This window comes from Heptranchias perlo, chromosome 9 (assembly GCF_035084215.1).
Source record: "Heptranchias perlo isolate sHepPer1 chromosome 9, sHepPer1.hap1, whole genome shotgun sequence".
Lineage (NCBI taxonomy): Eukaryota > Metazoa > Chordata > Chondrichthyes > Hexanchiformes > Hexanchidae > Heptranchias > Heptranchias perlo.
Genome location: NC_090333.1, coordinates 66,679,245 through 66,695,932, shown reverse-complemented (window position 1 = coordinate 66,695,932; position 16,688 = coordinate 66,679,245). Strand labels below are relative to the sequence as shown.

Below are 16,688 nucleotides of genomic sequence, written 5' to 3'. Positions count from 1 at the left end.
CAATACTGTCATGGACAGATGCATTTGCGACAGGTAGATTCGTGAGGACAAGGTCAAGTAAGTTTTTCCCTCGTGTTGGTTCGCTCACCACCTGCCACAGGCCCAGTCTGGCAGCTATGTGCTTCAGGACTCGGCCAGCTCGGTCAGTAGTGGTGCTACCGAGCCACTCTTGGTGATGGACATCGAAGTCCCCCACCCAGAGTACATTTTGTGCCCTTGCTACCCTCAGTGCTTCCTCCAAGTGGTACTCAACATGGAGGAGGACTGATTCATCAACTGAGGGAGGGCGGTAGGTGGTAATCAGCAGGAGGTTTCCCTGCCCATGTTTGACCTGATGCCATGAGATTTCATGGGGTCCAGAGTCAATGTTAAGGACTCCCAGGGCCACTCCCTCCTGACTGTATATCACTGTACCGCCACCTCTGGTGGGTCTGTCCTGCCGGTGGGACAGAAAATACCCAGGGATGGTGATGGAAGAGTCTGGAACGTTGGCTGATAGGTATGATTCTGAGTATGGCTATTTCAGGCTGTTGCTTGACTAGTCTGTGGGACAGCTCTCCCAATTTTGGCACAAGTCCCCAGATGTTAGTGAGGAGAACTTTGCAGGGTCGACTGGGCTTGGTTTGCCGTTGTCGTGTCCGGTGCCCAGTGGTCCAATGCCGGGTGGTCCGTCCGGTTTTATTCTTGTTATGACTTTTTGTAGCGAGATTTTACAACTGAGTGGCTCGCTGGGCCATTTCAGAGGGCAATTAAGAATCAACCACATTGCTGTGGGTCTGGAGTCATATATATGCCAGACCTGGTAAGGACGGCAGGTTTCCTTCCCTAAAGGACATTAGTGAACCAGATGGGTTTTTACGACAATCCGGTAGTTTCATGGCCACCATTACTGATACTAGTATTTTAATTCCAGATTTTAATTTTAATTAATTGAATTTAATTAATTGAATTTAAATTCGCCAGCTGCCGTGGCGGGATTTGGACTCCGGATTTTAGTCCAGGCCTCTGGATTACTAGTCCAGTAACATAACCACTATGCTACCATACCCCGATTGCATAACAAGTTAATAGCCAGCTACGTCAGAATCTTGTGCCAGACCTATCATGATACAATATTTAAAGTTTGGTCAGCTGCAGGCTGGAGAGCGAGTGGAATAATTAATTGCATATATTACAGCATTTTCAGTTAGATTCATCACATTCTCACCTCTGGATGGGCATTTAGTTACATTGTACACCACTCGAACTGCATTAATTGATTCTTAGTTGCTACTTCATTGTATATCTTGCATGCTTTTGCAATAAAGTGGAATTTTATCTATTTTTTTCTTATACACAACTTGCCAGCTTGCTGAGTTCAGAGGGATGGTTCAGAGGGATGTTTGCCTGCTCTAAAATAAATACTTCACTGTTTCCCTACTGGCAGATATATCCATAAAATTAATCACGAGTCAGTTGAAACTCCTGACACACTTGCTAAATGACTCAAGAGTTCCTTTCTCCCTGTAGATATATCCCCCAAAGTTTTAATAATGACCTCCATCCACTGCTTAAACCTAATGTGCTTCTGGCAATTAGGACTTTAGCATTCTCCCACAGCGGGACTCATGTAAAGCATAAAAGTTTACACCAGCCGATACTCAAATGTTCGAAGCAAAGCCTTATTCTAGGATTTCAGCCTGAAGCAAAGCGTATAGTCCACACAAACCCATATAATGACACTATCTCATTTTAATACACGAAGGCATAACTATTGGAAGTTTTCAAAAGTCCTAAAAAAACTTTTAAGAAATGCTCAGATTTATGTGCATGCAATAGCAAACCATGAATGCATTCTTACACTAAAGATGAACTGGATTGACAATTTTCCTCTGTAAGCTCATATCCTCTGGGAATTAACATTTCCTCAAAAAATATTTTACCCGACAGGCAGAGGAGAATTTCATCATTATGACTGGCTTGGATTTTGATCAAGAACTTTCTTGATGAATGAAAGACTCATTTCACTGCACCAGCCAGTCTCCAACTTTCTTTACAAAAGAATTTTGTTAACTTTAAACTTTAATATGTAATAAACACATGACAAACTGGAATCCTCTGCCTATAGAACTAAAATTAATGATCAGTAATTGATTTAGAAAAGCCTAGTGAAGATGACCACAGATAGTGTGGAAAAAAGGACAATTCATATTGTGTTGATGATGTGGAGATGCTGGTCACCTGACTAAGGAGGAAAGCTCCGAAAGCTTGTGATTTTCAAATAAAACTGTTGGACTATAACCTGGTGTTGTAAGATTCCTTATATTGTGTTTGTTTGACTAGTGTTGGAAAGAAATAAACACTTCAACCTTTATACACCAAATTATCTTTGTAGAAAAAGCATAGTTCTCACATTTGAAACTAACCCTGCTCTATAAGTCAGGACACATATTATATAACATTAGCTAATCTTTCATGGTGTTGCTCATGGGTAATCTGGGGTCTACAGCACAGTTGTAATATTTAGCTGCTAACGTGGCCTGTCCGTTTAAGGCAACTGTTCAGGTACTTCCTGTGCAGAACTGGTTCTACAGCCTATTAAAGGGTAATTGTAGTTGTGAGCTTTTTTAGATTGTCAGCTACTTGGTGTCTTTCAAGATAGGAATAAAGGGGTCATTTTAAAATAACCCGCCCAGCAAGAAACTGACAGGAAGCTGCCCGTTTTTTTCCCATTTTTATGTACTTTTTCTTAAGATTGTTGGTATTATTACAAAGTGTGATGAATGTTCTCAAGACTTTAATGTAGATAGATGCATAACTGGTTCATCTTGAAATTCAATCATGTGACAAAAATAAAAGCATTTTTGTCTATCATGGATTAAGAACATAGGAACAGGAGTAGGCCAATCAGGCCCTCAAGCCTGTTCTGCCATTCAATTAGATCATGGCTGATCTGTACATCAACTCCATTTATCAGCCTTTGTTCCATATCCCACGATACCTTTACTCAACAAAAATCTATCGATTTCTGTCTCAAAAATTTCAATTAGCCCAGCATCCACAGCCTTGTGGGTAATGAGTTCCAGCTTTCCACTACACTTTGTGTGCAAAAATGCTTCCCGATTTTACTCCTTAATGGCTTAGCTCTAATATTAAGATTATTCCCAGATCGCATCTAGAGTACTGCGCCCAGTTTTGGTTCCTCCACATGGTGGGTGATATAGTGACCTTGAAAAAGGTCAAGAGGAGAGCTACAAGAATGATTCCTAGCTTAAAGAACCTCAGCTACTCATGTAGACTCAGGGACCTTGGTCTATTTACTTTAGAGCAGCATAGACTTAGAGGTGACCTGATGGAGGTCTATAAAATAATTAAAGGGCTGGATAGCATCCCTATTGATAGATTATTCCAGTTTAAGATTGGAGAGGACCAGGGGACACGAGTTTAAACCATGGAAGAGTAGGAATAGACTGAATGTTAGGCGGTTCTTCTTTTCCCAGAGAGTAGTGAGCCTCTGGAATACATCGCCAGCTGGTGTGATGGGTGCTGATTCTCTGTTTGCCTTCAAGAGGGAGCTGGACAGATTCCTGACTGGAGCAGAAATTGTATCATATAGAAGGGAAGTGTCTTTATAGATAACATCTGGTCCATATGATCTCCTGGACTGGTTTCGATCGCCTGAGGGCATCGGAGAGGAATTTTACAGAGTATTTTTTCTCTTATCGGCCCAGGGTTTTTCTTGCCTCTCTAAGAGATTACATGGCTCCTGGAATGAGTGAGGGGGGGGGGGGGTTGTGGAGGGAGTTGAGGAGGGATGAAGTGTTTAGCCATCGTGGTGTGGGTCTGGCTTGATGGACCAGCTAATCTTTTCCTGCCCGTCAATTTCGTATGTTCGTACCTGTGCACTAGCTTTTGATGATGTGTGTACATGGACATCTTCATCCCTTTGCTCCTAGTCTCTCACCTTTAAGACAGCATTCTGATTTGTCTTAATATTCAGATTATTTATTGGATTCTTTAGTCACAGAACTAAAATTAGTTACTACTGGCTATTTCTGTAAACTGAAGAGAAGATGCATTAGGACAAAAGCAAAATACTGTGGTTGTTGGAAATCTGAAATAAAAGTAGAAAATGCTGGAAATACTCAGCAGGTCAGGCAGCATCTGTGGAGAGTTAACGTTTCAGGTCGATGACCTTTCTTCAGAACTGGAAGAAGTTAGAGATTTAACAGTTTATAAGCAAGTACAGAACATGGGAAAGGGGGGAGGGGGAGGATGAAGGAAAGAACAAAAGGGAAGGTCTCATTAAATGATAACAGGGATGATGATGCAAGGCAAAAGGAGGTGGTAATGAGACAAGTAAAGAAACAAAAGATGGGTCTAGAGGAGTTGTAAATAACAACAGTAGAACTATCATCAGCACCTGCTGTCCGAAAAAAATGGCAGCAGTGGTAATGATCTGAAGTTATTGAAATCAACGTAGAGTTCGAAATGTTGTAAAGTACCTAATCGAAAGATGAAGTGACGAATATACATTACGGTCTAGCATGCCAAAGACATTAATATATGTCGTATCTTGTTCCCGTGGGACAAAGGGTAGTTTAATGTGCCAATGTCTGTTGATTGTAGAGCCATTTAGTGCTATTTTGTCCAGTAGTACCCTGGATAGTTGGCTGGAAAAGTGTCAATCAACTTGTGATTGCGAGAAATTGACAGCAATATCAGTGTTGAAGACTCGAGTCAGGTTTGTGATGGAGCAGAACAATTGATTCTTTGTCGTTCCTTAATGCACAGCCAGGATCTTCCGACCATGTGCTTATGGACTGCCTGTGCTCAGCTCACCAGCCAATCTAAAGCTGTCAAGTGTACAAACCTACTCAGAAGAATTGTGTTGTAGCGAATAACCATGCAAGAGGTGAGCAAATGTGTTTCAAGAGTCAGTCCGACGCGCAGGAGAGGAGTCTGTTGTTTTAAATTTATAATTATAAAAAGGTAAAAATTTGTAATTACTGTAACTATATACCGAGTACTGCTCTTTGTCTAGATTTGTTTGATGTTTCATAGTTTTAGGAATCATGTGGCAGTATATGATAGATCTAGTAACTTTGGGTGTCTTTGCATTTACCGAGATATTGGGGAAGAAAAGGCACATTTGGTTTCATGAGGGATGCATGATCTGCTTATGTGGGGGTGGGGGTGTGTGATCTGTTACATTGAACCAAAGGAGAAATCTAGCATAAAACCCATAAATGAGACACCACACTTGAAATTAAATCACAGAACAGCAACTGAAAATCACTATTATTTTGATTCTACCACTAAGATCTGATGTTATTTTCTGTAAGCAAAATTTCACTTAAAAAAAATACTTTCCTATATATTCTTCAAGAGCATCATGTTTAACAGTGTTATTGAAACAACAGTGATCATAGTTTTCTGAAATGTGGCAAATTTTAACATAATAGTTACTACATAAACACTATTTGGAACAAGTTCTTATAACAAATGTATTAAAATCCCAAAACATAGCAAATCCAGCTTGACTGATCTAGTTATTGGAGTTTATACTAGTTAATAGTACTTGCTGCAGATTCTGAAGTTAAATGCAGTTTCTCTGAATATTAAAATGTTCAAACATTTCCTATATTATTGAATGGAACTCAAACGTCTTGAAGGGCTTAGTTAGTATTACTGTTAAGATTTAGATTGATTTCTCCTCCCTGAAGGATGTACATCAAGGGTCGGCAGTTTATGCAAAATTAGCAACTAAGTACTATGGACTCTAACTCATCAGCACTGCAGGCTGCAGGTTAAGAATGTTTATTTCTTTTTTGTAAACCAGTCTTTAAATACGTACATGATTTATAAATTATACTCAGGTTGTTAATTTATAAAAAGGGGTCATCAGTGCCTCAGTGGAGACATAAACCAGCAAGCTACATTCATGTTCATAAGTGGAAGTAGCCAGATTAACCTCATTAGAGGACAGTGCATCATATGACTACTGAATGGAATTGCATGCTGCTCTTTGCAGCATCTCCTATTTACATGAAGAGAAATCTAAATGACTTCTCAGTCATCTGTTATAATCAGGTTGACCATAAATGTAACACAATTGTATTCTCCCTGTACCAGCTCCCGCAACTGTCTGCCCATTTTCACTGTACGTCCAAGTCAAAGCCTTGACATGATCACATCAGTCAATATTACATCTTAATCCCATCAGGTTCTCATTCCATTCATTCACAGTGCCACGGCCAAGTGATTTGACATGGCCTCTTGGAGGAATCTCGTGTTTTTGGTGCATTCCAGAGTCAGATCAGGACCTCAAGAATTTTGGGCAGGACCTCAAGAAAATGGGCAGACAGTTGCGGGAGCTGGTACAGGGAGAATACAATTGTGTTACATTTACGGTCAACCTGATTATAACAGATGACTGAGAAGTCATTTAGATTTCTCTTCATGTAAGTAGGAGATGCTGTAAAGAGCAGCATGCAATTCCATTCAGTAGTCATATGATGCACTGTCCTCTAATGAGGTTAATCTGGCTACTTCCACTTATGAACATGGATGTAGCTTGGTTCAATATAACTCTGGTTCAATGTGAAGAAGTGTGCAGGTGGTCTTTTTTAATGCTATGAGGAAGTGGATACTATTGTCTGCTCTCTCAAGGTTTAAAAAAAATCAGACAATAATTTCTACCTTTTCTAACATTGAGGAAATCTTTGCTATCAATCTGCGTTTTCTTCTTTCAGACTCCTGAGCTGCTGGAGTCTACTCTGCTTTGCCATTATTTCATGCTTCCGTTTCCACCTGCCTCATCCCCCACCTCCTCAACTATTCACAAATTCTCTGTCTCATAAATGTCTTTGCTTGCCCTCATTATGCCCCCTATTGTCTCATGCCATTGAACCATCCTGTTTTCTACTTAAGCACTTCGCAGATCATTTTATTTCTTTTCTCATGTATGGATGTTGGAGTTTTCCCCCTTTTCTTTATTCTGTTCCTTTTTAAATGCTGTTCGTCTTTAATATCCATCCAGTTTTGTCAAGGGTCCACACCCAAAACGATAACTCCTGCATTCTTTCTATAGACACTGTGCGACCTGCTGATTATTTCCAGCATTATTCTGTTTTTGTTTCAGAATTCCAGCTTCTCCAGTATTTTTGATTTTAAAAAAAGCTATCAAGAGAGAAGAGCTCTGTGCAAGGATACTTGCACACACCAAGAGACTCCCCTCTAGTGGACATTATGAGCCGAAATTTCTAATTAAATATTAGAAAGACCAAACCCATTGTCTTCAGCCCCCGCAATAAACTCTGTTTCCTAGCCACTGATTCCATCACCCTTCCTGACCACTGTCTCAGGTTGAACCTATTTGACCCTGAGTTGAGCTGAGCTTCCAACCCCATATCTTCTCCATCACAAAGACTGCCTACTTCCACCTCTAATATCACTGGTCTCTGCCCCTGCCTCAGTCCAACTTATGCTGAAACCTTCATCCATGCTTTTGTTACCTACAGACTCCTATTCCAATGCTCTCCTGGCTGGCCTCCCGTCTTCCACCCTCCATAAACTTGAGCTCATCCAAAAATCTGCTGCCTGTATCCTAACTCGCACCCATCACCCCTGTGCTCACTGACCTATACTGGCTCCCAGTACACCAATACCTCGATTTTAAAATTCTCATCCTCGTGTTCAAATCCCTCCATGGCCTCGCCCCTCCCTCTCTGTAACCGTCTCCAGAACTTTACATTCCTCCAACTCTGGCCACTTGTGCATCCCCAACTTCCTTCACCCCACCATTGGCTGCTGTGCCTTCAGCGGTCTAAGCCTTAATCTCTGGAATTCGGTCCCCAAACCTCTCCATCTCTCTCTCTCCTCCTTTAAGGCGCTCCTTAAAACCTTCCTCTTTGACCAAGCTTTTAGTCATCTATCCTAATACCTCCTTCTTTGACTTGCTGTCAATTTTGTCTGATTATGCTCCCGTAAAGTACTTTGGGATATTTTGCTATATAAATGCAAGTTGATAATGCGAGAGTAGTAAACAGCTTTTCACAGGACTGCATTGTGCCAAATGTCTTGTTATAAACTATAACGAGTTTCTCGGTACTATTACATTTGAAAATACCAATTTCTCTACTGTAATAGACATGCACTTTCTGTATTTGTCAAATACAAATGGAGCAATATGGCATTTCACTTTGGTTGTTAAAATTTTAATTTCTGGCTCCAACAATGCACACTATAATTCTCACAATTTACAATGACAGAACAAGTTAGTAATTTGCCCTGAACAAAAAACACTGCTTCTGCCACAGAAACTTAGGGGTCAATTTTTGGATGGCCGAGTGGGTGCGTTCGTGGCGGGGGGGGCTCCTAAAATTGGGGATTCCCGGAGCGGGTCCGGAGCCCGGCTCCAACACGCCCACTTCTGGGTTCCCCAATGATGCGAATCGGTGTGCGCGCAGCCCCCGCATGCGGGACTCCACCGGCAATCAAAGCCGGCGGGATTCCACTTTAGGTCATTATCTGGGTACTTGAGGTCGTTTACAGACCTCATTAGTTGGAGATTTTAGGAGGATTCAGATTTTGGACTACCCAGAGCGTGCTTCCCATGCTGGGGGAAACACTCCCTGTTTAAACAGACACGTTGCAGCCAGCAGCCAGTGGTAGCTGCAAAGGTCCATTTAACAGGTGCGGGGTAAACCCTCATTCATTGCAGCAGGGCACTCTGTCACCTCAGACAAAGTTTTGCCTGCCGCACTGTTGTCTCCACACTCCAAATTATTAAATCATACCCTAAACTCTGCTGTCCAACACATTTACCTACTTTGTGGACCCCTCACACTGTCAGGATGGCAGGGGGGGGGGTTCCATTGCTGCATTCATCACTCCATTGGAGGACGACCAACATCACCAGCCTCGCCAGGCATGCCTTCCATCTCCGCCACGTGGAGCTACATAACACAGTGCTGCGCAACAGGCACCTGCACAAAGTAGTCGTGCAACTACACATACACCCACTGTAGGGTGACCCAATGGTGGCATCAAGGGTGTTCATGGAGAACCTCATGAAAGGGCATTATTGCACAAGCCAGTCAAGAATGGCCAAGACGTGGCAGTACTGGTGACAATATAATATGTTATGTGAGTTGATCAGAAATCAAATATAAGTAAAAACCATGACAAACCCTCAAACACCCTTGTGCATCCCCTTCATGCTCACGACACATTTGCCTTAGACTTCCTACTACACATATGTGATGCATGCCCCGTGGCTGCAGCACAGGTAGTGGTAGGTTGGGTGAGGATGACCGTGAAAGAGATGCATGAGAGGGTGAGTATGAGATAGAGCCATGAGATTGTATGAGGATTGAGTTGAGTGGTAGTGGTGGGATGAGTACTGGTGAGGTGAGTAAGTGCAGGTAAGATGAGGATGAGCTTTGAGTGGGTGTGAGGAGTGATGTGATAGAGTAGTGTTGGCAGTGCAGAAGGAGATGTGGCGTGGGGGCGGTGATGTGGCAGATGGAGTGTAGGGGAATGAGTAAGTGTACTCACTTCAGCTGACATATTTAGGTCATTGAAGCGCCTCCTGCACTGTATGCAGGCGCGTGATATGTTGGTGGTGCTGGTGATCTCTTCCGCCACCTCGAGCCAGGCCTTCGTGGTGGCAGAGGCAGGCCCACTTCCTCCCATCCGCCAGGCGGAAGATCTCCCTCTTTCTCCTCCTCCTCACCCCATCCAGTAAGACCTGGAGTGAGGCATCATTATACCTGGGAGCAGCCAAGCCCCTGGGCTGCTCCATGCTGTAATTTTGCCTATTTTCTGCAGCATCAGTCAGTGGAGGACTGCCCCTTTAAATAGGGCTCTTCCAGCTGACAGCCTAAGGTGCGGGTGCGCAGTCCGCCCGCTGCGCAGCTTTCCAGCGCGAAACTCGGAAGCCAAGGTAAGTGGCTTCAATTTACTTATGATCGCGTGCCAAACCCACGATTTCACTGGGCGCGTTACCCACGTCTTATAAGTTACTGACTTGAAGGAGGAAAAACAAAAACGTCATTTCAAATGCAGATAGAATCAACAGAGTAACACGGTGTATAGTACAGAAATATATAGTCTATGTTTGCAGCACAACTGAACGCTGCTTTTGCTTTGTGAGCGGGATGGATGGTGGTTTTTGACTTATGTTTTCAGTCTCGTGTCTGTAGCATACATCAGTAATCAATTACTTGCTTCTGAAAGCAAAACCTACCACTTACTGATTATCACCTTATATTTGGGCAATAACCCAGAAACATAGACTAATGGGTTATTTTACCATTGGTCAGAAAATTATGGACAGTGCACGCCCAAATTGAACTGCTAGCAGTTGAGGCTCCCCAATAGCACAAAATTCTCCCAAGACGTGTATGTTGCACAGGTCAGGAAGATGTTACCATGCTAATGTTTAATTGCTAACTCCTTTGCCTGCTAGCTTTGTTCTGTGAAGTGACTTTTTACAATTAGGTGCCAAATGGATTAGTCTAGCAGCTCTTGTGAGTTTTTGAATTGGTGTATAGTATTTGCATATGTCTGATGAAGGGTACACAGTTGAAATTTCCGTCTTTCCTCTTTACAGATACTGACTGCTGTGTATTTCCTGCATGTTTTGTTTTTATTTGAAGTTTCCAACATTTGCAGTTTTTTCTTTTTATTTAAGTTGGGAAGCACAGCTCTGTTGTGAATGTTTGACAACCTGATGCAATTATGAGAGATACACAGTTTGATTTCTTACATTTCTGGACAACGTTGAAAAGGTACAGATATTTATCTGTGAGAATGTATGCTCTATTGACTAGATTTCCACTGAAGCCATCAGGAGGAATACTGGAAAGTCCATAGGACTTATGCCATGAACCCCACAAAGTTACTGTCATGTGATCCTACTTTTTAGCACAGGAATATCTATTAATTATTTTCTATATACTTCTGTAAATCTGTTGTTTGTCTTTGCTATTGCTCATCTATTTGCTAATAAATCTGTTCTGTATTTACAGCTTAAGCATGGTCAGATAATGTTTGTACTACTGCTTTCTAAAATCTAGATGATCATAAGAGGGGCTGTAATATATAATATAAGCTGAAGACAGTAACAAGGGATTTTGTTCCAAGCCCTGGGTGTGCTACATCATCAGATACTGCGTGTACAAGTCCGTAGGGAGTGAGAGCTTGCTTATAGGAGTGGTCTTTGGCACTGAGCTTGAGGAAACCATCAGAGTAAAAAAAACAAAAAAAAGTAATAAGAATATAAAGTGTCCATGTAATTGCACAGTAAAACTATAGCAAAATATATCTGCATTGTTGACCTTTCCTGATACACTCCAGAGCTGTCAGAATTGCTGCTGCAACCTTTCATTTAGCTATTGATACAAGTGCCATCATCTTCAGATCAATTTTTAAATTATTTCTCACTAATTTAAATTTATGTCCACTCCTCCTACTTTCTTGGCATTATTTGAAATAATAATGAAACATTTTGTATACCTCAGTGAGGGACCTCCCCTCCCTCCCCCTAGCCACTTTTATTTCTAAGCTGTACAGCTTGAATTTTCTAAGCTTTCTTCATAATGCATCTTTACACTTGGGATCAGCCTTGTTGCTCTTCTCTTCATCCTCTTCTGCCACCTGCAACATGAGCCCCTGCCAAACACATTGTTCCTTTTCCTCACCTTTCCATTTTCCAAATGGATTGTTCCCTCTGTGACACTATGGTTCATTTTTCCATCACCCATAATTCCAGCTGCCCTTCCCCTGGCACCTTCCCATACAAAAGTATGAGATGCATCACCTGTTCATTCACCTCGTCCCAGAGGCCGTTCAGAGCCCCAAATAATCTTTCCAAGAGAAAGCAATTTACATGCATTTCCTCTAATCTAGGATACTGTATTTGCTGCCCAGCATACAGTCTCCTCCACATTAGGGAGATCAACAAAGATTAGGTTACCACTTTGCTGTTTTGTCACAAGTGTGACCCTGTGGATTGCTACTTTAAGTCACTCTGATATCTGTCCTTGGTTTTGTACAGTGGCTCAACACAAGCTTCAAGAACGTTTCATTTTCTCCTGGGCTTCCTGCAACCCTCTGGTCTGAATACTGATGTCAGTAACTTCAGACTTTAGTTATAATTTTCATTTTCAAACCTGTTTTAATTTTGCACATGATCTAAGTTTTCCATCTCTCCCATTTCCCCAGACCTACTTTCTTGGCTATTTACACACCCTTTGTCTCATTAATATCTTAATCTTTATGTTCATTCTTACTTTTCAGAGTTGAAAAATCTGTACACAAAACATTATATTCTCTCCACAAATGCTGTTCTGTTTTTGTTTTACATTTCCAGCATCTACAGTATTTTGCTTTTTTCTCTCCAATGTGGTGCTTTTCTCTGCATTCTCTTCAATGTTCATAGATATTTTAGTGGTCTGGCAGACATAATTGAACACAGTAGTTCAAGTGTGGTCTGACCATTTAATTGCACGATCCTAGAATTTCTGGAAACTGGCACTTTACTGTTGTGCTTTTAAATTACTTTTTCACATTGTCCAAGCATTAAAAGTGACGAGGCAACCATCACTTGAAGGTCATTGTCTACATCTGTTAATCTCAATCATTGTATTTATAATGCACAATTTTTGAACAATGTACAATACTTTACATTTATCAATGTTGAATTTCATTTGCCATTTTACCAATCCAATTCTAACTCATTCCGCAAATCTTTTAGTGCATCCTCAATACAACTTTCAATCTTGCTGCATGGAATTGCAAGAACTCCATTGGACACCTTGGTCAATGACATTTACCATGACATCAATTACCGTCCTCAGGGTTTAGTTTCGAACGATAAACTATTTGAAGTTTAGTATCATGATTGAATCATCTGAACGATTTGTTTTCTGCCATGTAACTAATCCCAAATATCCAGAATTCTCTCTACATTAAGAATACCAAACTCTTTTGCATTTCAGCATACATTATGCTCTCGTCAAAAAAAAATTAAAACTTCCACACAATACAAGACAGATTAGAAGTCGGCGAATTATAAGCAGTAACATTATTTGATACCGTGAATCACATTACTTTAATAAATGGGGGTCGCTAAATTGTTTTGTACCTGAAAGAACCTGAATATTGTGAGAGATCCTGTTTCATCGTTCAAAGACCCAGCAGGAGAACGGATGCAGCAGTTTAAAAAAATACTGGATTAATCTCAGGGTTTAGAAGAAAAATAAAACATAACCGCAAAAAATATCATACTTTACTGTGGCATCTGGGCACAATAGATCATTGGGATACAGCCCATTTCCACCCCGTGCTCTATGGACTTCACTATCTAAGAAGTTTTTTCGCCTCCCTTTCTAGTAGCAACTCACTTTTGCCGGTATGTAGTTTCACAGCAGTCCTCCAGCGCCTCGCCCAGGTGGCGGTCCTTCATGTCCCAGCCCAGTGGCAGGCAGGCTATTTGGCAGTGGAGGCATTAAAGCCCAGTCAGATGCGCTGCTTATTTGAGGTCTATGGGCATACTTTGCAGCAAGAATCATTGGACAGCCATGCAAGAGTGGCTGTTTCTCCCCTTCCCCCCCCTCCCCCAGCTGAAGAATTAAATCGGACTTAAAGTCACAGCCTCAACCGGTCGCATTGCACGCTTGCTCTTACCCTCTGCCTTCCATTCCGGCAGTCGCTCCCGGTCTCTGGTGACGCTGCCCTGCACTTCCTTGGGCACCGGTTCCATGCGCTCATCCATCGTCTGCTGCTGCTGCTGGAGCGGCCCCGACGCCTTCACGGCCTGGCAGAAGAAGTGTTCGACCTCGGAGAAGTCGCAGCCGTCGAGGTCGCCCCTCAGCTCGGCTCGCTCTGCCTCGTTGAGCTCGTCCCAGAAGCGCAGCAAGTGAGCCTGCCCGGCCCGCTCCAACTGTTCCCGCCGCCGCTCGATCCAATCCATCCCTCTCCCCGCCAACCGCCGGGGCCGCGCCAGACAACCCAACCGGCGTTCGATTCGGTTCAAACCGTGCGCGGACCAACGGAACGGCGTTCGATTCGGTTCAAACCGTGCGCGGACCAACGGAACGGCGTTCGATTCGGTTCAAACCGTGCGCGGACCAACGGAACGGCGCTCGATTCGGTTCAAACCGTGCACGGACCCAGCAGAATATTTATAATTTATTTTAAAAATTATTATATTACGCAGCGAATTAAAACAAATCTATATTTATTTATTTTTAAAAAATAATCAAATTGAATATATCGACTGAACGCCGAATGGAATTTAAAATTGATAATCTTTCCAAGTGTCTCGGCCGCGGCAGCCGAGGGACCGTTGTTAATACCGTGAGTAGGCCTGGATTTTGAAAAGCGAATATAAATATATATATTTTTAAAAAGCGGCGTGAGGCAAATTCTGTTGCACTGATGGTATCCGAACCGTTCCGTGTCCGGGTGCAGTATATTTAAAGTCACATAACCAAAGCTGCCAGCAGTCATGGATACGGAATGTCTGATCCCGCCCCCCACCTCCCCTTGGCTTGTTCTCCTCGGGCCCTCCCCTCTCACACACCTTCCGCATTCCTCCTCCGGTTCGACAGACGTGGCGGTTCTGCACGAAAAGTGTAATCAGGCTACGCCTGTCAACAGAACAACGGCACATAAACGGCTGCCCCTTCTATCACCCAGGAAGTGCCGATGCTCAACCTACATTTGCATTGCGGTTGCACGCTCTCAGCTGCTGTCTGGTCTTTAGGCGCAAAACTTGGGCCACGCGGCGATTTTTTCTTTCGAAAGTATAATTTTTTTTTAATCAGCAAAAAAATTACTGTGATAAACTGTCTTGCTAATTACCAGGTCCACAAAAAGGACAAATCCAACCCTGCCACTCTTATCAGCCTCCGCTCAATCATCAGCAAAGTGTAGCAAGGAGTCAACAACAGTGTTACAAAGCTCCACTCACCAATAATCTGCCAGGATCACTCAGCTCCAGACCTCATCACAGCCTTAGTCCAAACATGGATACAAGAGCTGAATTCCAGAGGTGAAATGAGAGTAACTGCTCTTGGCGTCAAGACAGCATTTGATTTGAGTGTGGCACCTAGTAAAACTGAAGTCAATGGGGATCAGGGTGAAAACTCTCCAGTGGCTGGAGTCATACCTCGCATGAAAGAAGATGGTAGTGGTTGTTGGAGGCCAATCATTTCAGTCCAAGGACATCGCTGCAAGAGTTCCTCAGGGCATCGTCCCAGGCCCAACTATCTTCAGCTGCTTCATCAATAACCTTCCCTCCACCGTAAAGTCAGAAGTGGGGCTGTTCGCTGATGATTGCACAGTGTTTCGCTCCATTCGCAATTGCTCAGTTAATGAAGCAGTCCTTGCCCACATGCAGCAATCATGGGCAACACTTGGGCTTGGGCTGATAAGTGGCAAGTAACATTTGTGCCATATAAGTGTCAGGCAATGACCATCTCCAACAATAGATAGCATAACCACCTCTGCAGCAAATGGCTCACCTCTTGACTCCCCAAAGCCTCTCTACCACCTACAAATGATGGATCTGGGGTGTGGTAGTACTAGGATTGGTGTTCTGGAAGTGTTGGAGGTGCTGTTGAGATCTGGGAGCACAGGTAAAGGATTTTTGGAGTGTTACAGTAATGGGAGCAGGGTTTAAGGGCAGGGTTGGCCTTGTTCTGGGAATATTGGGGAAAAGGTCATAGAGACTGGGAACACTGGATGGATGTGTGATCTGGAGGGTTTGGTATTTTGGGGCACTGGGAAGGGGAAATTGGACTCTAGTGGGAGGGGGAGTCTCTGAATCTGGGACTAATGGGGGAGGGGGCACCCTATGATATGGGAGTATTGTGGGGTCTGTGTGCATTTGGAGAGAGAGAGTTTCCCTGGGTAGAGGGTTTTGAGTATGGGGTGGTCCTGGGATGTGTAAGCAGTGAGAGAAGGGGTCCAGTGGTCTTTGTGCAGTGGCATCTGAGAGTCTTTGAGATGATACTGGGTTGCAGAAGTACTGGGGAGAGGATCATGAGGTTGATGAGTTGGAATGGAGTTGTGGTTGACAGGAATATAGGAGGACTCAGTATGATAGCATTAAGGATCTGGCCTCTGGCAAGATTGAAAGGAAATGGTGATGAGATTATCTCTGTCAAAAGTGCTCTCTGCAACCCATTCTGGGCCCCTATCAGGCCATCAGGACTTGTAGTATGCCAATTCTGGCTGTCAGACAATTCTTCTATTTTAGTAACTTTAAAGCACAAAATACGTTTTAAAGTATTTGCTGACTGCATTTCATGTTTTAATGGGCATGATTTTAGCATGGAGCCAGGAACTCAGCGGGTGGGTAGATAATCGCGGGGGAAACCCAGAAGTAATTTGAGCAAGTCAGAATGCGCGATCGCAACTTAATTTTACTTCCGGGTTTCGCGTCTCCAAGCTTCGCAGCGGGCGTACTGCGCACCTGCATGCCATGATCTGAAGTCCACTATTTAAAGGGCCAATGCAAAAATGGATTTTGAAGGAGAAAGGAAGAAAAACAGATATGGAAGGACATAGAGAAAAGACAGCACCCAAGTTCTCGGACGCTTCCCTTGAAGTACTATTGGCTGCTGTGAGAAGCAAGAGGGAGGTGTTGTACCTAAGTAATAGGAGGAAGAAACCTGCTTCAAGAAGGCCTGACT

General features: G+C 43.0%; 1 protein-coding gene across 3 annotated transcripts in view; it reads right to left on the bottom strand.

The window, feature by feature from the left end:
• The window catches only part of uap1 (UDP-N-acetylglucosamine pyrophosphorylase 1), a 61,288-nt gene extending 46,793 nt beyond the window's left edge, over nucleotides 1-14,495 (bottom strand). For all 3 annotated transcript variants that reach the window (XM_067990671.1, XM_067990672.1, XM_067990673.1), the window contains exon 1: nucleotides 13,675-14,495. In XM_067990671.1, the coding sequence (XP_067846772.1) occupies nucleotides 13,675-13,960 (286 nt within the window). In that variant the 5' untranslated portion in view covers nucleotides 13,961-14,495. The remainder of the gene's footprint in view (nucleotides 1-13,674) is intronic.
• Nucleotides 14,496-16,688: the final 2,193 nt, after the last annotated feature.